General features: G+C 41.5%; 2 protein-coding genes across 3 annotated transcripts in view; one reads left to right on the top strand and one right to left on the bottom strand.

Annotated features, from left to right (window-relative positions):
- Positions 1–23,569, bottom strand: part of cdh23 (cadherin-related 23) — a 150,053-nt gene that overhangs the window by 35,613 nt on the left and 90,871 nt on the right. Inside the window, exons 17-36 of one of the 2 annotated variants that reach the window (XM_086121828.1) lie at positions 19,188–19,260; positions 16,981–17,097; positions 16,645–16,757; positions 16,438–16,545; positions 14,176–14,365; positions 13,818–13,963; positions 12,202–12,421; positions 11,688–11,840; positions 11,379–11,492; positions 10,159–10,307; positions 6,136–6,196; positions 5,135–5,283; positions 4,376–4,511; positions 3,243–3,631; positions 3,056–3,157; positions 2,824–2,826; positions 2,583–2,732; positions 2,275–2,403; positions 1,638–1,766; positions 1,290–1,517 (exon numbers count right to left, since the gene is read on the bottom strand). In XM_086121828.1, coding sequence (XP_085977954.1) covers positions 1,290–1,517; positions 1,638–1,766; positions 2,275–2,403; positions 2,583–2,732; positions 2,824–2,826; positions 3,056–3,157; positions 3,243–3,631; positions 4,376–4,511; positions 5,135–5,283; positions 6,136–6,196; positions 10,159–10,307; positions 11,379–11,492; positions 11,688–11,840; positions 12,202–12,421; positions 13,818–13,963; positions 14,176–14,365; positions 16,438–16,545; positions 16,645–16,757; positions 16,981–17,097; positions 19,188–19,260 — 2,859 coding nt within the window. The remainder of the gene's footprint in view (positions 1–1,289; positions 1,518–1,637; positions 1,767–2,274; positions 2,404–2,582; positions 2,733–2,823; positions 2,827–3,055; positions 3,158–3,242; positions 3,632–4,375; positions 4,512–5,134; positions 5,284–6,135; positions 6,197–10,158; positions 10,308–11,378; positions 11,493–11,687; positions 11,841–12,201; positions 12,422–13,817; positions 13,964–14,175; positions 14,366–16,437; positions 16,546–16,644; positions 16,758–16,980; positions 17,098–19,187; positions 19,261–23,569) is intronic. The other variant, XM_086121827.1, reaches the window with a different exon arrangement.
- LOC147199364 (uncharacterized) lies at positions 7,170–11,163 on the top strand. The gene is made up of 2 exons (XM_086121831.1): positions 7,170–7,566; positions 8,431–11,163. Exon 2 carries the CDS (start codon positions 8,443–8,445, stop codon positions 8,926–8,928), a length of 486 nt encoding a protein of 161 aa, XP_085977957.1. The 5' UTR covers positions 7,170–7,566; positions 8,431–8,442; the 3' UTR covers positions 8,929–11,163.

Here is a 23,569-nt window from a genome sequence, read left to right as displayed (position 1 = left end):
CCGTACAGTGGCAGGAAAAAAAAGTGCAAAACTTCTACCTTGAAGTAAAAGAACATAGAGATCCTGTCAGTCATGACCCAATGTGTGACATTTTAGAGTTGCTCAAGTTAATGGTGACTCAACATGGACGAGGAGAGATTCAATGGAAGTCACCGGCATGTTACTTTTTCGTACCGTACATAAGTTACAGTCACGACTTCATATTAATGCCATGTTAACAACGTCCAACTGAAATTCATGAAGACAGACATTCAATGAACTACGGGTAACAAACACACTTAAATGCTAATGATTAACAACCTTATGATGGAAAGGGTTAAGCATTGTGTTCTGTCTCTTTGCAGCATGATGCAAAGAGCAGCCGAAAAGGGCAAAAGTACACAAACATCCAATTTTGTTTTTTGTTTTTTCACTTCACAATAACCATTGACAGTTCGTTTGCATAAAGTTGCCCATCATCCCTGGTCTAGTTTTACGATTGCTGTTTCTTGGAACAGTGGGCTCTTTTGGGAAAGCATTCACATAGGCCGAGCACTTGCATGTACCCTTACATATAAACAAAATGGGACATACACAGTCCCTTTGCTATTTTGGACCAATTATATACCTTCTCTAAGCATAAAGTACATACAAATAAGCAAATCTGCATTTCCAGTAAAGTGCTAACCATAAAGTTCAAAGGTTATAACTGCAATGAAAAATATGCTTTAATTGAAATATTTTTGTCATCAACTTGACCTGATGTCTGTTGCCTCTTTAGTTATTGTTCATTAAGATGACAGAAAAGCACTTCACCTGATTTCAGCAGGAATCCAGAATGATGGTGTTGTTGGAGGTGAAGGTCAAAAGTCATGTGATGTAATGTTTAGAACGGTTTTGTTTTTGTACTGCACTTTTTGGGGATGGGTGAAATCACTCAATCTTGGTCGAAAAAATGTTACTTGATTTAATTGTAAACCTGTGTGACAGTTCATGTTAAGAACTAAATTATGATGACACTTCGTAAAATTCATACAAACAGGCAGCTAACTCGGTTGTTTAATTTCACACTTGATGGTTGGGCAGGCACTCGAGAGACCCAACTATTTGTATTGAAGCAATTAAAAAGTACATTTCCATTATATGCTACTTTTATACGTTTTGTAATGGTGGCAGTTTGGACTCTAGGAAGTCTAAAAATTATAATTGATCTCATGGGGATTTTTGTTTTGCAAGTCACCAAAATCAAAGTTTGTGCATTGCAGTCGAACATGAAGGTGCCACTTCATTTGTGTGTTTGTCATCCTTACCGACAAAGGAGGTGTGCCATCATCCTCCACGGTCACAATGAGTGTGTACTCCTGCTGACGCTCTCGATCGGGAGGGGCGGGCCGTGTCACCATCTCTCCCGTCATGCGATCCATGCGGAAGGTCAAGTCTTGGTTTCCCGCGGTGATGTAATAAAACAGCATGGCGTTGGGACCCGTGTCCCAGTCTGTCGCCAGCACGCGCAGGACTGATGTGCCTCCTCCTACGTTCTACATTTGAAACCATAAAATCATCCATTCCAGTTGCCGCAGACAAAAGACCATATTAAGCAAGGAACATTTGAATTCAAAAGTGCAAGTGAGGCAAAGCTGTCTGTGGTTCTGTCCCACCTCACTTATGCTGACATTGTAGCCCCTTGGACTCTCAACAATAGGCGGATTGTCATTGACATCCAGGATATTGATCGTGAGGGAGTGGTCCGTGTGTCGGGGAGGTGACCCGTTGTCTGTGGCGCGCACCTGCAACAGCATACACATGCATATGAATCGGAGCCACCATTCATTTGAACACCCCGAAGAATGTGCTTGTCTGTCAGCAAAGTTTAATACAATGAAACATTGAAACGAATTAAAATAGTTTGTTCCCCTCCCACGAAAAAAAAAATTGTGAATAAGAATGGTTTTGATTTTTTCCTGTGCTTGCGTGGGTTTTCTCTGGGTAAATCCCACATTTCAAAAACATGCGTGGTAGTTTCATGCTGCACTCTGAATTGTCAATCGATGTGAGTGTGAATTAACTCTTTCCTCCCTGTCAAACTGCACATAACATGCTCAGGGAGAGCAGACAAGACATCCTGGTTAGAAAAACGCTCACCAGTAAGTTACATTTTTGTTGGCGACACAAAAAAAAAAAAAAAGTGCCACGGCGCACAACTTGAAATACTGTTTTGGCACTTGTAATTCAAGATTACCAATGCAATGTCCTTTACAGCACATTCGATCATAAATCACGTGTATTCATTCTGACCTTGAGCAGGTAGCGATCCACCGACTCCCTGTCCAGAGCAGCATTGACATAGACCTCCCCATAGGTGTGGTTCACTGTCTTGATCTTAAACACATCTTCCATATTGCCTGCGACTAGAGTAAAGTTGACCTAAAATGGCATGAGAAATAATAAAGGGAGAGATGAATAGAAGGGGCGAGAGACAGACGATTGAAAGAGTCCCTCGGCTCATCTCGTTGGAGTAGTTATGCAGTCAGTGCGTGTTATCCAACGGCAATAAATCACATTGAAGGACACACATCACAATGTTTTTTCTCTCTCGCTCTTACCAGTCCATTCAATCCTGCATCTCGATCTCTTCCCAGAACTACAGCCACTCTTTTCCCCAGGGCGATGTTTTCCAGAATGTCCACTGAAGTATCAGATGTGATGTCAAACTCGGGACTGTTGTCATTCTCATCAAGTATAATGATCGACACCTGTCACGAGACAAAGTCCGATGTCGCTCCGAAAGGCAACTTGAGATGAACATAATTTGTATGAATGCTGCAGATGACCGCCAGCTCTTACCTTCTGTTGTTCCAATAAGAGATGCAAATAATACAAAAGGGAGAAGGTAAAAAGTTCGAAGATAAGACTGGTTCATATTTTTTTACTTTTTTAAATAATTTTTTAAAAACCGTTTCAGGAACAGCGGTTACTACAGTGGGCCACTTATCATGTTATCAGGTTCCAGGGTGCATGAAAGTTCAATCAGAGATGCAAGTAAAGTGGAGATCAATCCAGAAACAAATACCCATACCACAGTTGAATCTTTTTTTGGTCCTCCGTCATCTGCGACCACCGTCAGGGTGTACATGTCCCCCTTCTCTCTGTCGAGCAGCCCTGTAACTGTGATACGGCCCTGAAACATCATCCTAATGTTTTTCACCCTTCATCCAAATTTTGAGCAAAACAAAGAAAACAAAGCCACATTATTTCTTTCTCACCGTGACGCTGTCGATCTTGAAGAGGGCCAGGGCTGCAGGCGACGTATCTGGATCGAATCTATAAGTCAGCTGGTTCAAGTTGTCAGCAGACTGGGCCTGCACCTGAACCACCTCCATCCCCGTGGCAATATTCTCACGTAGCGACGCTTCATAACTGGCCGAGGAGAAGGCCACCGCCTCGTCGAGCTCATTGAGTAAAGTGACATAAACCGTGCAGAAGCCTTGGTGGAAAGGTGGGGCCTGGTCTGTAGCTGAGATGTTCATCAGATAGCTGGTCTTTGTCTCATAGTCCAAGTAGTCCACTGTGGTTACCAGGCCGGTGCTGACGTCCACTTCAAACTTGCGATCTGAGCCAGATACAAGGGCATAAGCTACTGCTCCACCGTCACCTGACCAGAAGGGATAAAAAAGTTTGTTGGTAGTGGTAGTGGTGGTGGTTTGTTTCTACCAGTAAGGGATAATTGCGATCTGTTTCTGGATACAACTTCCTGGCCTATTTTCCAATGCTTTAACTTTACAAAGCCGTCATTCAAAGCTCATAGTTCCTGTTGTGTTTTGAATTTTTTTTTTAATTGCATTGTATGTTCTGTTAGGAATTATAGTAAGATATCTTTAATTAGGTACTTAATTTTTTAAATGCCTTTAGTTGTTGTTTTTAAATGCTTTTACATAACAGGTGTCAAAGTCAAGGCCCAGGGGCCAAATCTGGCCCGCCACATGATTTTATTTGGGCTGCGAAAGCAAATCAAACATGGCAACTTCCATGAGGCTTGATAAACTATGTACCAACATTTCAAATTCTCATATGTAATAAATTAAAGAGACGTTGTAAGCATTTTGTTGTTGCCAACACCTCATTACAGTCACTTAAAAAATAGTTGAATAAACGGTTATTCTTGACTTCTTTATATGATTTCAGTCATAATAACCCTCCAAGGGAAATGGTAACTAAAATGTGGCCCGTGACAAAAATGGGTTTGACACCCTTGTTTTACATGTACTTTTAATCATATAAACCTTAAATGATTTACATGATGACATTGTAAGTACAGTACGGCAGTGTGAAACTAATAAAAGTCAAGTCATGAAACCAATAAGCTGCAGCTCCTCAACTGATTTCCCGCTGAACTCACCCGTGTCAGGGTCTGTGGCGCGAACCACAATCACCGATGTGCCAACACCAGCCGTCTCCCGAAGGCCAAGACGGTTGTATTGTTGCTGGGTAAACACTGGGACCTCATCGTTGGTATCGTCCACATATACTATTACCTAGATGAGTTTAGACAAATAAAAGGTGCATAATTATCTTCGAAAACGTCAATGACTGCAGAAATTTGCATGTTTTCTTCAGGCGGTCGTCTTCATAAATCTCATTGGAACAGCACCAAACAAAAGGTCCGGTATCATCATCACCTTGCCCAATAAAGATTTGCGATTCGTCATCTGAATATCACTTTCATTTGCTCGTCCACAGTCCATGATTACTTTGCTTTAGCCCACTGCCGCCTTGTTCCCCCCCCCCCCCCCCCCCATTTCGGTGTTAATGATGGTTTCGTTTTCGTCTCTCTCTCTCTGTATATATACATATTTTTTTCCCCTGAGATTTACGTGATCTTATTTTTTCCTGCACTTGCTCGAATTTATTTAATTTTTTTTGACTGACTACAACTTTCTTTCTTGCCTTTTTTGTGTTGGCGGTTTGAATTTTTTTTTGTCCTTTTTCCTCCCAAATTAAACACTCAAGTGATCAGCAGTGAGTGGCATTTGGTAATTTTTGTCAGGGGTTGGTTGAAGTTAAACAAATTCTGTGCTAAAATTTTCCAATTGTCAGCGTCTCTGTAATGCTGCGTTGAAGCACAAGAATGCATCTGACATCCTATTCGTCTGCTCACCCTCACAGAGCTCCTCATGCTTCCCTCGTCACTGTTGTAGGCTTCCACTTCTAACACGTGAGAGCTGCTTGTCTCTCTGTCCAAAGCACGGATGCCTCTGGTCAGCAGCCCTGTTTGTTTGTCAACGCTGAACAGGTTTTGGCCGTTTCCTGTATGAAAACACACATCATGTAGCATTCACACACATGCACGAGCACGTGCACACATTAACACACTTTTGAGCCCCCCCCCCCCCCCCCCCCGCCCAAAAAAAAAGAAGAAATTGGGTGAGCCACTTTCACCTACTTGAAATGCAAACGTGATGCATATTTGAAAACCGTGAGGTTGACACTTGCTTTTCCAGAGAACTGACAACTTATTTTAGTGATCCATTTGCGGATTTGATCACAGAATTGGGAATAATTATTTTTTTAGGATTACTTTTAGTTGTTTTTTTTAATGCATGAAATTAACGAACAAAGACAAAAATGAAGGACATTTTCATTATTATTTAGTTAGTTTTAGTTTGTTTAATCAACGTAAAATGTAGTTTGTTAGTTTTCGTTTCCTTAAGCAGGATACAGTATGTTGCTGACATACAACCTGTCGGTTCTTATTTGGGAGTCCAGTCCTGCTTTTGGTTTGCTACGTTGTGTCTGGTCTTTTGCACTCCTATTCATTTAGCATTTTTCATTGCATATGCCTTTTTTTAACTTTTAGTTTTATTTTTGGAAAATAAATACCTTTTGTTGCCTCTCTGCGTTTCGGTCATTTTTTTTTGCCGCAACCACCACTCGCACGTTGTGACAGAAATTGAAGAAACAAGGATGGTCTCATATTTTTTTTTCCACGCCTGTAGACAGGTGTACAAAGGTATATTTAAAAAAAAAAGAATATTTTGGGGTAGATTAAGTGAGCTAGATTAATTTAACATGTCGAGTTCTCACAGCACAGTAGTTGGGAATTGCGGCATTAACTTGATGCATGAAAACCACATGGAAGAAATGCAGTAACATTCATACCAGTGACAATCCTGTAGAGGACGAGGCCGTTCTCCCCTTGGTCTGCATCCGTAGCTTGTATCTAAATAAGCAGACAAGTCAGACAAACTTAAGAGAGCCATCCAAATCTAAATATATCCACACCAGGGATGGACAACTTAAACGCTGGAGGGGGGACGCCCGTTCCTTGATTCACTGTTCTGCAAATGTATAAATGCATATCCACAGCAATCAAACAAATCGTACATGTGTTATGACATAGCCGGCAAGTCGATGGATGGATAGTGAGAATCAGAATCAAGGTGTATGTACAGGTATTATTGTCTTTGTCCACCCCAGAATCATAATGGCGGGTTGATAAAGTGAACATATCAAAAAACAAAAGAGCACTTGTCTTGTGTGGGTCGCATACAGTTGATCTCATCTGTTGTACGAGTGCAGTTCATTCTTTGATTCAAGTTTTTGCTCATCCAACCATTTCCACAGACATTTAGAAAACTGTTGACATCTTTTTTTCTAGAACCGCTGCCACAACAACATAACAACCCCACACAGCTCGGCATCGAGAAAGCATCTCTCGCTCTGTCTGTTGCAGGCAGATGTCCAGGAGCAGCAAGGAGCTGAGCACAGACAGCATGGCTCCTTGGAGCACACGCTGATAAAAAGTGGCGCACGCTTGAATGGACCATGTCATGGGACTGACTTCTGAATCTAGAGATCTGCTGGCACCGGATGAGGCCGACTTCATGGCTCACTGCGATCCTCTGTGGATGTGTCAAAACCCACGGAGGTGCTCACAAAGTACATATTAAATTGCATTACGAAACACAGTCAAGCACATTTGCTCAGGTATGCATGTGCGCGCGCAGACACACACACACACACACACACACACACACACACACACACACACACACACACACACACACACACACGGCACTACGAGGAGGGGTCCAACTCTCATTAGCTTTATAAAGAGATGTGGAGAAAGGGGAGGAGAGAGGAGGGGCAGGAAAAAAAGAGTCTGGGGGGTCAGATTGGTGAGTGATGAATAGAGTATTCCACACCGGACTGCACCACTTCAGCCATGAAAAGGGGTGCATCAATTTAGTAAGTATACTGAAGAGCCAGAGGCTGTCATGGTAAAGACATATGTTGCATGTGAGCAAACAGTGGTGCACCACTAAGCTTCAGTATGGCGTAGCTGAAGCGAGTGTACTCGCTTTGCTATAAAGAAATAAAAGTGAAACATATTCTCTTTGACCCCCATTACTTGTGTTACAACCCATTCCTTCACTGCCCCCATCAGCGTCCCCCTTGGCCCCCCAACCCAACATTTCCCCTCCTGTCTCTGGGAAAGGAGCAGTTTAAGGGGGGGAAAACAAGTGCGTGGAGCCAAGGAACAGGTCTGCCTTCAGGAACTGGTGCTGTTCGAAAGAGTAAAGTGGGGCTGTGAGTAGTCATATTTTTTTATATGTTTTGTTTGAGAATATGACGTACATAATCAAGGCATGTCAAATAAATGTAAACATTTTTAACATACCTGTACGTAAAATATCGTGATATGAGACAGAAAGCGTAAGTAACCATGTAGTAATGGTCTATAAAAGTTGCAGCGAGTGAAAACTCCACGTGGGGTATGCCAATAACTTTGCACAGTTGTGTGTGCATAAAAAAATAAGAAATAAAATAAAATAAAGCATGCGTTTAAGTCACAGACTAATGAAGGGACTCTTTAACAAGCCTCTTGCTCCACTGGCCTATGTCACAGCTTTCCTGGCATTTAGTCTGGAAAATAATTTCACATCCCAGTGTGTTTCCGTTAAACCGATAAGCCACACTTTGTCTCTGCCGCATTAAAGACGATGACATTTACAAATGTTACAATACTGAAGTTGGGGGTGTGGAGAAAGAAAAGGGGATAATTGGAGACCTGCATAGGAGTGGTGGGCGTCTTGCATTTTACAAGGGCCTTCTTAATAAACCCAATTAGTTTTGCATTGAGGAACACTTGGCAAGCGATGGCTCTTTTCTAACCTTGATTTAATAGCCACATAAGTGTTGCAAATGCCAAACACTTGCCAAATCTGCATACCTATGTAAATTGTGATCATTTATGTCTGCATGTGTCTGCATATGTCGGAAAGCCCTTGAGTGTATGATCCCAATCAAATCAAACATAAAACAACTTAGTTTGGTTTACCGTAGCTCATAAGGCAAAACATTGCATGTCAAAGAGAGCTGACAGTTGAAATACTGTGACACTTTTTAACACTGCAGTTGAAAACCTCTCAAGGCCTTCTTTTTTTTAACTAGGTGAACGGCAACATGAACACTAGTGATCTAGGAACCAACTTTGACCTCGCCTCCACCAGAGAGAACACAGTGCTCAATGTGTCAACCACCACTATCGCCTCCACCTCCTCCGTGTCTTCTTCAGTCAACCATGACCCAGAATTCACTATTATGGTGGTGTTGGGCTTATCACTACTGCTGGCAGGGTTAGCGATCTTCATGGCAGTGTGTCGACGCTCTGAACAAGACTTGCAGTGTGAGACGAGCCCTGGTTCAGGAGAGACTCAGAAACATGGAGGAAGCCAGTCTAGTGAGCCACAGCTCAAAGTGTGGAAGAGGCTGGGCTCCTATCGGCGCTCCTACAATCTGTCCTTCAGAAGACCCCCTCATCGGTGGCCACATGAGCATAGGAACACACATGCTTTCCATTCTGCAGGCAAACGGATAGCGCAACCGGGGGTCACCACAGAGATGCACCTTACTACGCCTTGTCTGTATGACTATGTCACTGAGATCTAGTAGGACAAATAGCCAAGGACTGACTGTTAAACTGAAATGTCAAGTCACTCAAACCAGGCATGGGTATTGTCATGCAAAAACTATCCAGGCGAGTTTTGCTTTCCAAATGTTTTAATGCCTTTTAGCATTTTTCATATGTGGAAATACGTACTTCTGAAAGCATTTTTTTGTGTACGCATAGATTTATAAAGAGTGAAATGAATGCAAAAACAATCTGTACCCTCAGCAAGCATTTCCCGTATCGTAGAGACAAGATTACTCGTTAATTGATTTGCACAATTTAACAATTTGTCAGGAGTAAGATTTAAATTGCAACTAGCTTAAAGTTGGTCAGTGAGGGAGCTTGAACAACAAGCATTATTCCTCGGCATCACATAAACCAGGAGTGTCAAACTTATTTTTGTCGCGGGAGGGCTGTTACGACATTGAAACGGAATAAATGCTTAATCATCAAATCGTAGAATTACTTGTACACACCAAATTGATGTATTACTAGTCAACTATTTGTTGTTTGTTCAATTATTGTTTAAGTGTGTTTGTTCAATTATTGTTTAAGGGAGTGTTAACGGGGTAATACATTTTTTTGCAAAATCTCAACGTTATTGCACATGACAATTTGTCATTTCCGTACAGATTTTAGCAAGGATCATTGAAGATGACACACATGATTTACTTTTGCGGGCCACATAAAATAATGTGATGTCCTGGATCTGGCCCCCAGGCCTTGAGTTTGACACCTGTGACAAACACTATCTGTAGCTAATAATAGTTCTGATGCAATGCAACATGTCCATCTACGCCATCCACTCATTTTCTAATCCGCTTATCCTCACAAGGGTCGCAGGAGTGCTGGAGCCTGTCCCAGCGGTCTTCGGGCAGTAGGTGGGGGACACCTCGAACTGGTTGCCAGCCAAACGCAGGGCACACAGAGACAAACAACCAGCCGCGCTCACACTCACACCGAGGGACAATTTTGAGTGTTCACTCAGCCTGCCATGTATGTTTTTGGAATGTGGGTGGAAATTGGATTACCCGGAGAAAACCCACGCAGGCACAGGGAGAACATGCAAACGTCGATCTACTCTTCAAACTTAATTAGGTCAAATATATTCAAAATTCCACTCAACATTTACAGTAGTCCAACACAGTGATTTTTTTAATGCTGCATTTGGCAATAAAGTCTTTTTTTCTCCCCTAAGTCTGACTATGAAAGTTGTAGCGCGTATTTACCTGGAGGATGCTGGCTCCCTTGGGCACAGTCTCCAGTATGCTGGTCTCGTAGCTGTTTTGCAGGAAGATGGGTCTGTTGTCATTCACATCCTGAACTTCAACAAACACGGTGGCTGTGCCTGTCCTCCTGCTGCCCGCTGGACCATTGTCTGCGAGTACAGACAGAATCACTTACAGAAGTAGTCGACATTTGGTGGGGACCTACACATAAAATTTTGTTAAAAGGCACAACATTAAGTAATTTGGAATGAGATCCAATATAAAAGCGGCATTAGAAACAATTACCTTTCAAATACAGTGCAGCAATGCAGATAATGCTGGCAGAGAAGTTTTCTATTATTTTTATTTTGTTGTTGTTGGTGCATCACATCAAATAAGATAAGGAAAAACCTTTATTGTCTCACAATGGAGAAATTCGCAATTTATATATATATATATACAGAGAGAGAGAGAGAGAGAGAGAGAGATTTTGCACACCACACAGAGAATCCGATCGTACACATGCAATCAAGCAGGAAGAGTAAAGTGACTCTGCAAACAGTACTGCATCTCTTGAGCTGCGGGTGTGGGGATGGTGGCTTGCTCAAGGGCACCTAGACAGTAGCCAGAAAGCAGACTCGCACACCCCTTCCTCATAATGACACCTAGACTGTTCATGTTTCATGTTACTGTCATTGCTGTCAGATAAATATTGATTCGGAAATGCTCCAGATGATATTGCACGCTGTTTTACTGTCATGCGTTTTTATAATACAGTAGTATGGGCGGGTTCTAAAATTGAGATGCAATAATGATGGTATGAAACGGTGGTTTTAATAGATATGTCCCTCTAAAGGCCACGATACCAAATGCATGGCCTGCCAATGTATAAGAAACTTAATGTTTTGTTCAGTGAGTGTATACAGAGTGCGCCTATAACTTTCCAAGCTTTTTTTTTTAAATAACACTGTTAGCTCAATAGTACACTTAAAATTTTGTTTTGTAATTAAAGTTTTGCATTCTGTCTTCATGTCGTCAACTCTTTTATGTCACTTGCCCCTCTGCAGATAAGCCTTTCTGACTCAATCGTTTCCAAAACAGGAAAACCTCGGTTCTTTCATGTCAGACACCAAAGCAAGTGCAGCAAAATTTTAAGATGGCTTGATCATCATCATACAAAAAAATAAGTTGCTTTGAAGATAGATGGTAAACAGATGATAAAATGATAAAATGTGACACACCTATAGCTTCTATGACCATTGTGTACGCTGCCTGGGTTTCTCTGTCCAGGCCAACCACTGTCCGAACAATACCGTCTCTGAAGCCGACACTGAATTTACCATCTTGATTCCCACCTACAAACAAACATATCAAGAACTCAGCAAAACATCCACATTGACTCCTTTAGAATGAACAGCTCAAACACAATATCACACAATGAATGGGGAAAATGCTACAATACATTACCTGCATATACTAGAGTTAATGTCATTGTGCAATTAGTTGCCACTACATAGAACTGAAAAACCTCCGACAGTGTGGCGTCTAACCTGTGATGAAGTAGCTAAGTTCAGCATTGAGCCCGGCGTCGTTGTCTGAGCAGCTGAGGCGCGCTACAATGTGGTCTCTCGGGACGCTCTCCTTCAGGGACACATTGTATACACGAGGGTTGAAGGTGGGTGTCTCGTCATTTACATCCAGAACTGATATAGACACATAGACAGAAATGAGTAGGATAGACAGTTGTGATTTTTAACACGGCAATTAAGGCAAATGAGTACATTTTGAATTGTAAATCGGTCAAGTTCACAGTGTTGTTTGACTTTGGATAGGTTGTCATTTCTCACAAGGTCACGTTTGTTTAGAATGATCAAGTGCCACCAGCAGGTGTTAGTATCTCTCTCAATGGATTCCACAGAAATGAGATTACAAGAGGCAAACCCCCTTATGATTTATGAGAATTTACTCATCAAATGCTTCAACTGTTTCATTTGTCAGATAATATCAGGAGAGCCAGGGAAATCAAGTTGCAATTCTCACGATCAAAAACATTTAGACACTCACCGGTGACAGTGAGGGTTGAAGTTGAAGTGCGAGGGAACTTTCCTGCATCGTATGCTATAATTCTCAAATGGTACTGTCCAATCTGCTCCCGATCAAGCATTGCAGATGAGGTGAGAATGCCGGTAGAAGTGTTGAGGTAAAAGTCCAAGCGAGGCATACCCATCTGCAACGCCATCGTAATCAAACCGTTCTTATCCTGATCTGGGTCCTCCACCTGAACCTAAAAGAGGAAAGGGAGGGTGAACGGTCAGGGGACAGTTAAGAGTGGACAGAAACAGAGTTAATAGTGCACGGACAAATATACAAACAACCATTTACATTACACAAGGGGGAGCCGAACAATAATATTGAGCAGTTTCCCCTTTTGCAGAAGTCAATTTTTCGCAGAGAGTTGTTGTTTCACACTACTCAGTGCGCAATGTCAATTTACAGTGCAATCCAGACTAAATCACCATATTTGCATTTGTCATTTAAATTTCCCCAAGAAACACTTGCGTGAAGAGCTGCATCTATACGTCTGCTGTGATGAAGTTGATAATGCAGTTTTGATTGGAACCGTCAGAAAACTAAGCATCCACTCGCAAAGTATAATCACAATAAAAAATGAATCACTATAAATAAACGAAAAAAATTGGACACCATTGCAAAATTATCATTACTTCAGTATTGTCACGCCGGTGTAACCATTTTGTTGGAGTGCACCAAGTAACAATGGGGAGCTGTCAGGGCCCCTAACACCTGCACTGACCAACATTAACAAGCAAATTCTAAAATGTGTTCCATGTAGTCAGCCCGGTGGCCCATTGTTTAGCGCATCGACCTCACAGTGCAGAAGTACTGGGTTCAATTCCAGCTCCGGCCTCCCTGTATGGAGTTTGCATGTTCTCCCCGGGCCTGTGTGGGTTTTCTTCGGGTACTCCCGTTTCCTCCCACATTCCAAACACATGCATGGCAGGCTGACTGAACACTCTAAATTGTCCCTAGGTGTGAGTGTGAGTGCAAATGATTGTTCATCTATGTGTGCCCTGCGATTGGCTGGCAACCGGTTCAGGGTGTCCCCACCTACTGCCGGAAGACGGCCGGGATGGTCTCCAGCACCCCCCGCGGCACTTGTGAGGATTAAGCGGATCAGAAAATGGATGGATGGATGGATGTTCCATGTAATGGTCATAATTTACTCCCAACAGTCTATTCTCTTCATTTCATGGCATTACCCTTGGTTGCACTGCTCCCATTGAATGTGGATAGATAATTTTTATTTTATTTATTTTTTGCCCAATGAGATTTCAGCTTGTTGCGGTGTTTAGTGTAATCTGGCCTGGTCCTTTAGAACTGAACAGAATTACTGGTGCTGTGATTTAGACTATATAAACACAGGGACCGATGAGTATAATGTATTTTAGTGTTTTATATTTTTGCCATGTGATTAAAGAAACAGTGATTCTGAGCTGCTCTCGACGATGTAAGTGGCACAGATGCTCTATCTTGCATTTTTGTATATTACTGATGGTTTCAATGACTGTAACGTAATAGCGGCGGCTCCAAGAGGTGGATTAAATGGAGTAAATCACCACTTAAGTACCAGGTACCAAATGAGTTTGTTGCCTTAATGGTACCTTAAAGACTGAGGAACCAATAGGGAGTCCCTCTGGTACTTCAGCCACAAACGGGAGGTTGACAAAGGCTGGGTCGTTGTCATTGAGATCCAGCAGGTTGACAAATACTGTTGCGCTTGCTGACGCTCGCAGGGGAGGTGCACCACCTACAGAGGGCACCAGAGAAACATATAAAGACATTCCACGGTCAAGGGAATTTATCGTGCCCAATAAAACTTTTCATGGGCAACATAAAACTTAAGGACTAAGGATTGAAAATAGACATTAATCACCCAGAATTGAAAGCACTCTACTCAGTACGACATAAAGTCACTGACGCCTGCTTTACAGATGAGTCAAACAAACAGAAACAACTCACGGTCCACAGCAGAGATGATAATGGTTCTCATGAGCATTGTGACCTTGGGGTCAGTGCTTTCCCTGTCCAGGGTTACCCCGCTGGTGCGGATCTTCCCAGTGTTGCTGTTTATGGTGTAGAATCGGTTTTCTACACTGATGCTGTACACCACAGTCCCATTCTCCCCGTTGTCAGAGTCCAGCGCCAGCACCTGGGCAGGAGAGTGACACAGCTTGGTTGATCGGGCTGATCAACAGGTGTGCTTTACTTCTCTCGGCTTACCGTGAGGGTAATATTCCATGGGTTTAATAGCGTGTCTTATTAAGAGTGTCCTAAACAAGGGAGAACTAATAGGAGAGACGACAGCAACTGACAGATGACAGGAGGGGAGGAATGATAATGTGAGTGCACTTGCGTTTCCCACCTCAGCTGGAGAGTATCTCACACACGCACGATGACTGGCGACTGCTCGCTCACAACACTCGGGAATAAGAAAAATGGTGACGTCTCTTTAGGTGATCTCGGTGATGAATGCATTGGAAGAGGAGCCCGGCTAAAACATTTGCTGGATTTTAAAGAGCTGATCAATTATTCAGTGCGCTGACTAAAAACGCTGCACAACGGTTAATTGATCATTAGAGGAACAAAGTTTTTTCAGGTGTTTAATTATTAATGGCACATGGTAAGCAGGCAAATTGGAGGCCTATTGATAAGCAACTGCAAAGAAAAGTGCAGGTGTTATAAGACGTGACGTGTGCAGCTGGGCTCAGTTGAACTAATCATTTCTCTGTTCCCAATGCCACGTATTTGATGTCCAGTATATGTAATACGGTATATATCCAATGTTAAAATCCTCCACCCCAAAATGTTATAACATGAAAACTTGCCAAAAGTGGATTTTTGTGCAAATAAATAGTTAATAAATCTGAGATTTTACTTTAAGGCCATATTGCTCAGCCCGAGGCTGTCGGAGGGGAAAAAAGGTGGAAGGACGAATACTTTAAAAAGTCAATTTTGTGTCTTTCTTCACTATTTCACCATTGGTCTTTGTGCGAGACGAGTTCTTCGCTTTCCTGCCTCGCAGCTGAATAATTTGCAAAGTGTATGACTGCAGGCTACATTTTAATTAGCAATCGGACTCCCTTAATTACACTCAGCGACGCCTCTTTAATTAATGAATGATCAGGGCTTAATTTCCAACAGCATGGAGCCAAAGACACCAGCAGGACAATGGGAGAGTTTGGGAGCAATATTCAAGCATTTACATTGTGATGACCTACACGGTGAGTGTAATTTGTCCATGTAGTCTAGTGGAGCGCTCGTATGTGTAAGATAGATAGACTGTGTATTCGACGTATTCTTTGAACACATGCTCTTTAAATGTTGTCGGTCAAAAAGCTTACCCGTACTAAATAAAAGCCATATATAGTACTATTGATCACTCTTAAACCAGTGGTTCTTAACCTGGGTTCTATGGTGTGTGTATTTACACCAGAGGTTCGATAAATCGGTCTCAGCGTTTCGACGCAGTTAATACGTGCTAAATATGTCGAGCAAAAAAAAAAGTGGTCAGACGAATATGAACCAATGGGATTCACATGCATCACGGAATGTGATAAGATAAGAAAAGATAAGAAAACCTTTATTAGTCTCGCAATGGAGAAATTCCCAATTCACAGCAGCAAAGTTATGAAAGGAAGAAATAGAACAACAAAATATAGGAGCTATGATGGGATTATATTATAATACGATGGGACTCAGCATCCTATCTGCATTATTTGTCATGCCAATTGAGCAACTTTAGTCTCGCACCAGCATAACTGAAGGAACACTTCTTGAATCCGATTTTTATTTTTCACTAAGGGTTTGGTGGATCTGCATATGAACTGGTTGGGTTTGGTACCTCTAACAAGGTTAAGAACCACTGACCGAAACATTCCTATGTCGGTAATGGTACTCAATGTCGATCATCAGTGGTGTGGCAAAGGAGTGAAAAGTGACAACGATACTAAGGGCCAATGATGGACAGGGGTCCATATTCATTTACTTTTCTTGGGACTTGAATTAAAGTTATATTCGACTGTGGAGTGACTGCTGACGGGGCAGCTCCCATGGTCAATTGATGGAAGTGTATAGATATATTGTACAGAAAATCTAATGTGATTAACTCACTTTTCCAGTCCAACTCGAAAAAAGGACAAATGTTAGATACAGTAATGTGTTTTTTTGGTGTATTAACAATTATAGTAGGCAGTGTTGTCAGGTTGGGTGTGGCACACTCACAGAGATGACGTCTGTGTTGATTGGGCTCATCTCCACCACATTGGCATGGTATGGCTCATCTTTCCACTGGGGGGCATTGTCATTAATGTCCAGGATGGTAATGTTCACCTACACAAAGGGCGAAGCAGCGGAACGGTGGTAAATTTAATAAAAAAATGAGAGCAAATTAGGAGTTTAATGAACAGCAAATGAAATGAGAGCATTTACCGTGGCAATGCCAGTCTTCTGTTGCGGGCCAACCCCTCCATCTACAGCTCTCACGATGAGGATGTATTCAGATTTCAGCTCTCGGTCCAGCAAAGCTGTGGTGGTGATCTCTCCTGAAGCACAAACACATGTTTAATGATGATATATTAAGATTATGACAAAAACTGGAGAGCGCTGAAGAAAGGTCAATGGAAATATGTCCAGCAGACACAAACAAGAAACAATGGAGTGTGATGAACTAGAGAAGGCTCTCTGATATCTTTGGACTGTCCAGAATCACTTTACCAATAAAATAGGATCCACTTTGTTATAATGCACACTCACATGCACACGTACCAGAGCGTGAGTTAAGACGAAACTGAGAAGAGCCCTCCAGGGAGTAGATGAGGGAGGCCTGGCCAAACTCTCGAGAGGCGTCCAAATCAGTGGCATTGACGACCAGCACTGTAGCTCCTGTGGAGAGGTGGTGAGAACACAATCTTTCAGAACGAGTGAAAAATATATATCTGAAGTGACAGTCAGGGAGATGATCAGTGTATACATTCGATTTAATGATAAGAGGTAGTTTCCAATAAATTAAAAAAAAATCTTTGTCAAAATTGCCAGTCCCACCAGACAGTAATACATGAGAAAAAGATCTCTGTGGCCCCATCTGGTTTTTTTTTTATGTGATTTGATAGAAACACGGTACTGACAAGGTGTCAGTCATTTATTGTGCATGCGTGGGCATAGCCCTGACCTGCTGCCTCGGGCTTCAAGGGCTTTGCTGAAACTATGGCCAAATGGCCACCTTTGGAAAATAAAACAATGCACATGCTTCATTTGCTAACTGGGCTAATGTCTACAAGTGCAATGTCTAGCAAACAGAAGCAGCGCAAGGGGACCCGAAGCAACTGAGAGGATAAAGAAGCAATGTAAAATTAGCAACATTTCTTTCAACATGCAAGTTCATTATCGCTTTGGTGGGGTTCTTAATTGATTACACATTCGCAAACATAAATCTTGAAAGGAATAACATTTAGCGTTACAGTAACATTCCGTTACAAATAAGTCCCGCTGCCAATTTAGCAGTCATGACTAATGTTGCTTGAATTGTTCATGTTGTTGGCATATGGCTAATGCTGCTGAAACTGCAAATGTGCTCTTTGTGACTATTTATCCCGACTACGCACTGTCACACTTGCATGTCGTAATGAATGGCCTGGTTTGAGAATCATACTGTTTGCACATCGGTATGGAGTGTGGGTTTAATCAGACACTTGAGTGGGGGGGGGGGGCACTTTTAACACTGCAAACTCCCCCTTTAGTACCATCCAACAATATCATTGCCCAGTGTTGACTGACGCTGTCAGAGAGGTTTTTAATAACATACTGTTTGTGTTGTTATTGTGTACAGTCATACTGTGATGCATGATATAGAGAGGTGATTGCAATATTTCTGTGGCTGAAAAAAAAAAAAAATAACAATTGAACCTATCTAAGAATTATAGTTTCACAACAATAAGAACAACACCGCTTGCATTTCGGACATCCTATTAATGTAAAATACAAGACATAAAATACATCTTTATTCAGGTCGCGTTTTTACAAATTGGAAAACAATTAATGGAAATGTGTTTTTCACAGGACAGCGATGATATTCATACAATGAAACCAAAAAACAATGTCCATGGCAGTGTCTGTCATGTACAATTACTTTTGCGATGACATCATTTTTGATACAGCCCTTTGCAAATTTACTCCATTATTTTGTGTCTAGCAAATGTCGAGGATCTAGGAAAGATACATTGTAGACAGACAGAAAGGCTAACACTTTCCTGGATAAAAACACAAAAGTGGCACTCATCAACCTCGGCCACATCTCAATTTTATGGGCGTCACAGTGGGTTTTATGGATGAGCAAGCCATCAACTTGTTTGGAATGGGTAACTGGCAGAGGCCGGATCAATGAACATAACCCAGGCGGTCACCGGCCCTGAGCATGGCCTTGCAGCCCGAATCAAATGTCCTCAGGACAGGCCCAAGAGCTTTTGCCACATAGTCCTGTAAATCTCAACGTTAGCTCAAACTGCTCGGCAATGTGCTCCTTCAAATCGTCTCTGAGACACAAAAAGTGGCCTGAGCTGAAATTTGAGCTCAGAAATAGCGAGAGAGAGAGAGAGAGAGAGAGAAAGGGGACAGGCAAATATCTCATTTCCCTCTAGCAAGTGGAGGCTAATCTAATGTCTGGGATAAAAGGCTTCTCTGAATGCATGCATGAAAATGAATATAGCAGCCAGTGATTTAGCTTTGAATAGTCAATAGGCAGCATTTGGACTATTTGAATGTACAAAATCTAAACAAATGAAATAGTATGAGCTTGAAGACAATGAAAAATGGGCGGGGTGGCGGGGGGTCTGAAAACGGCATCCCCTAAAGCACAAGAGGCAACATAATGTGATTTATACATACATAGTTGTATGTGTGTGTGTGTGTGTGTTGGATCAACCAGTAAGTGCATTGAAGGGACTTGACAGGAAGTCTAAATGTAAAGGTTTACTCACCAGCATTAATGTTTTCTGGAATCTTGACAATGTAGGATGGTTTGCTGAACTCTGGTGGGTTGTCATTTTCATCCTGGAAGTGAGATAAACATCAGCAGCTGTTCAGAAGGGAGGTGGGGCAATGAGAGCACACATGTTGCAAAAACAAGTTGTCACCATTCAAACAGCTCGGGGATTAACACATTTCTCCTTCAGTTGCAAAGCACTCAAATTTACAAAGTAAAAATAGTTGAAAATGCACTCTCACAATGCAGGTTGTCAAACAGGCTCAGCCATGTATATTCACGGAATTGCTCAGGTTATTTTCTGGCCATGTTACTAATTTGTGCAGTCATTTGTTGCGAGGCAGAAAGGAACACACTCGGGAAATTACTTGAAAAGCGAAATTATGCCATAACCGACCTCAGAACTGTTGGCCATATGTGCTAACCACTCATGCGCTGCTCAGTATATGTTGGGTCATTCAGATTCATCACCCAATTGCATTGCTACACTATAGGGAAACGCGGCATGCTTTTTCCAGCAGAGCAACATCTGGTGGATTCGGGATGGCAATGCTCCACTTATCCCTCGCGTAAAATCCACAATGGCACTGAATGCATTTCACCAAGGAAAACAAGAAAATGACACAATGGCAGTGGACATCATCCAGACATTCCTTTAGATAAAACAAGATAATTACGATTTGAGAGTTAGGAAGATCTATATTATGTTCCAGCATCAACCTTCATATACCCCACAGCAGGTGCCACATCCTCCCACTCATATTGTATGACATTTCAGTCTTTTTGTCACGCCAACATATCTCATTGTCTATTTATTCCTGGTGATTTTTTTTTTCTGTGTGAGCCTCAGAGAAATGTTAACACTTCAGCAAAAGTAACTGGCACCATAATCTATGCGATCTCCATGTTCCACTCGGGCATTGTGCGCGATGCTGTCATCAGCTGATAAACCGCTGTAGCATGAGTCACAACACTGTGGCACACCGAGGAAGTAAAGCGCACGCAAGAAAGATATAGGCGGAATATAGAATTATGATCATCTCTCCCTTGTGATTTTTGCACTGCAGTAAATATTTACCCCGGCAGCATTTCGTCCACATGCAGGACGCGTGCGGAAATATTTTCTATCTTTGGTTATCAGAGAATATGCGGGCTGGCGTGCCACATGGAAGCTTCTTTCTGATCTCTAGAAACTCTCTTAGGAAGCATCAAGACAATTAAATAAAACACAAAACGCACCTTTAGAGAAGATTATTTCTGCTTTTGTCAACTAGCACTGTACGCACATCATCACGCAGTGTATTGTTTTGATCAGCAATATGGTCCTCAATAATGAATCATAAACACCAGCCATGTCACGTTCTGCGTGATGGTAGTCGTAGGACCCCAAAAAGCAGGGAGGCAGGGAGGAGCAGGGTGGATTGACCAAAATGTATTTAACAAAAAATACACACAGGAGTACAATGGAAAAAACCCCCCACCAAGTCGAAGTACTCAAAAAAATGCCTGGAAATCACAAGTATCACACCAAACTACAACAGGAAACAAAACATGACAGGAGCACACGTATGCTCACATACTCACAGCTCACATGACCCAACAAAGACTGGCAGAAACTCAGGGAACTAAATACAAGCTAAGTGACGAGACAACGAGAAACACCTGGACAACACACAAAGGGTTGAGGGAGCTAATTGGTTACACACAAGGAACACTGATAACGAGAACAGGTGGCGAAAAAAGGGCACATGAGGAATCAAAACCAAACGTAACCAGATCGAAACATAACAAGCCATAGTGAATCGGATACACGGTATTCTCACTTTCATACAACATGGAAAACATTTTATTATGTTTTTGAATCAATAGCACAATGTAATTATACCATAGCAAAGTAGAACTTGTTTTACTTGATGGATAATATAAGAGGTGTGATGATACGTGTTATGGCCGACATTATCCGTATCGATATAAGGCCTAACGATTTGACACAAAGCGATAGAATCACTCTTTTGGAATTATACAATTTGAGACGATAAAGGCGATTTCGATACGATCTGTCGATATGATAACAATGGCCCGTAAATAAACCAATACTAATTGAAGGCAATGCCCAATAACCACATTAGAAAGCCGTTTTCACTGGATTCTCATTTAAAACCAACACCGCTTTACTGATTCCAAGCTATTTGTCCTCAAATTCTAGCAAGAATAAATTGAAACAGAACAATCTAGTTCTCTTTTTTTAGATTCAAAAAGCAATAATAGTCTTTCTGAAATTAATAAATTGTGATTAATTTTTATTTAGCTCTTTTGAGAAAAGGGAAATTTTTGCAGGTGTATTGTTTCTTCATGTGCAGACAGCACAACTGCATTAAGGCACCCTCTGTTATTTCTGTATGACTTCTATTGTTTATGTTTAGCATATATTATCATGAAGTGGTTTTAGTCCGTTCCTGTTTCAAGATTCCACCTCCACCTTTCAAAGACTAATCAGCGCTTGCTTCTGGGGGACCCTGTGACACGGAACACAGACAGAGCTTGTTTGGGTTCAGGAGCAGATCCCACAAACGCAGACCAGGAATACAAAAAAATACGATAGAGACGACCACAAGGCACAAGACTGACAAAAACACATCTCATACACTGGTTGACATGTATGAACACACCTATATGGGAATGTGGAATCATGTCCAGTGCAGTTTTGCGATAATTTCCCTTGTATGCTATCCATTTTTTTTATTTGGTCCGGTAACACAACAGATCTTAATATTTGTGTTTAAAAAATTTAAATTAAGTCATGGTTTCAAAGCAAATTTTCTTAATTACTTTGACCTAAAGTACCCTGTAATAATCAGTATATCAAGTGCCAAGGTATATTTACTTCTAATTTGTTCAATGTCAACATGTGTTAAATGTGACCCGAATAATATAAACGAGTTGTTTTTCTTCCATTGTGGTTCTTCACACATGCCAGAAAATGATTGTGAGGATTGGCATCTATCTTTCAAGCTGTTTTTGCAGTTTTACTCTTAAATCTTTTTTTTTTTTTTTTAAATACTGGTGATTTCTATTCATGACTGTAGTTTTAAACAGCATTATGTTTAAGTTTGTCTATTTGTTGGAGTGCGTAGTGTGGAACACTTAACGTGGACTTTAAAATGTTTCACATATTGTTTTTAAAAGTACTTTATTTGAGTTATGTTGAATTGCAAAACAAACAGTAGGAGAGCCTGTCCAGAAACCCACTTTGTAGTTTTGATAGTACTTGTAGCAAAAGGAGGGAAAGACACACAATCAGTGAAAGATGGAGGGGGTCTTTCACCCCTTTGGTGGAGGTGTGATGCTGAAATTGCTGAACACAATTCAAACTATTCAATGCAATTTCCATAATAGTTTGAGAGTTTTATGATTTTTTTTTATTGCATTCTCCATCAATCCACCCATGTTCTACCACTTTTCCCATTTAGGGTTACAGGTGCACTGGAACCCAGTCCAACTGACTTTGGACAACTTTAAAGTCTTTATTGCCCTAACATGCATGTTTTAAAGAACGTGTAGAAGACACAAAGTACACAGAAAGGTCAGCTTGGAGATTTGAACAGAGAACTTTTGACTATGAGGCAGATGTGCTGCCCATGTTGCCTTATTATTATGAAGCTATATTATAACAACATCAATTGTTTCAGGGATTTAGTGGGTTTCGGACAGTGCTCTTGAATCAATGATGGTCACCAGTTTGAGGACAGCAGACCATTTGAACCACATTGAGGGAAGATGTTTTTTTTTCTTTTTCCTTATTGTTTTACATTTGAGATGTTATTGTGCTATAGTTGTGCAATAACATGTGGCCACAGGGATAGGACAATGCCCAGATTACATTCGCCTTCATGAATTGCCGCGAGCTCCATTTTATTGTTTCTGTATAAAATCACCTGAGGTTTTGTGTTATAACATAGCTCCATGAGGTTTTCGTCAGATTCTCCAGCTTCCTCTTACATTCCAAATTCATGCATGTTTGGTTAAATGAAGACTCTATATTGTCCTTAGGTGTGCATGTGGGTGTGAACGGTTGTTTGTCGATATGTGCCCTGCAATGTTCTGGTAACTCGTTTATGGTGTACATGTACACAATCTCTTGCCCAAGATCAGATAGGATATAATGCAGCTGACACACGACCCTTGTGAGGATAATCAGTCCAGAAAAAAGGATGGAAGGACGTTTCATATACAGACACTTTTTTTTTCCTTACATGTTCTGTAAAGCTGAAAAGTGTTCTCTTTTTTTCTTTACAATTTAAGCTCCCAAAGGACTGATGTTTCCTTCGACATGTAAACATCACATGAAATGTTATCAAGGATTACTGGAGTCATTCT

The sequence above is a fragment of the Hippocampus guttulatus genome, chromosome 10 (assembly GCF_054856545.1).
Source record: "Hippocampus guttulatus isolate MCC_2025c chromosome 10, RoL_Hgut_1.0, whole genome shotgun sequence".
Taxonomy (NCBI): Eukaryota; Metazoa; Chordata; class Actinopteri; order Syngnathiformes; family Syngnathidae; genus Hippocampus; species Hippocampus guttulatus.
Note: the sequence above shows the minus strand (reverse complement) of the source record. Positions and strands in the feature narration are given on the sequence as shown.

Excerpts from the sequence above, each read along its gene's own strand:
- LOC147199364 (XM_086121831.1), top strand. The coding sequence starts at position 8,443 with ATGAACACTAGTGATCTAGGAACCAACTTTGACCTCGCCTCCACCAGA.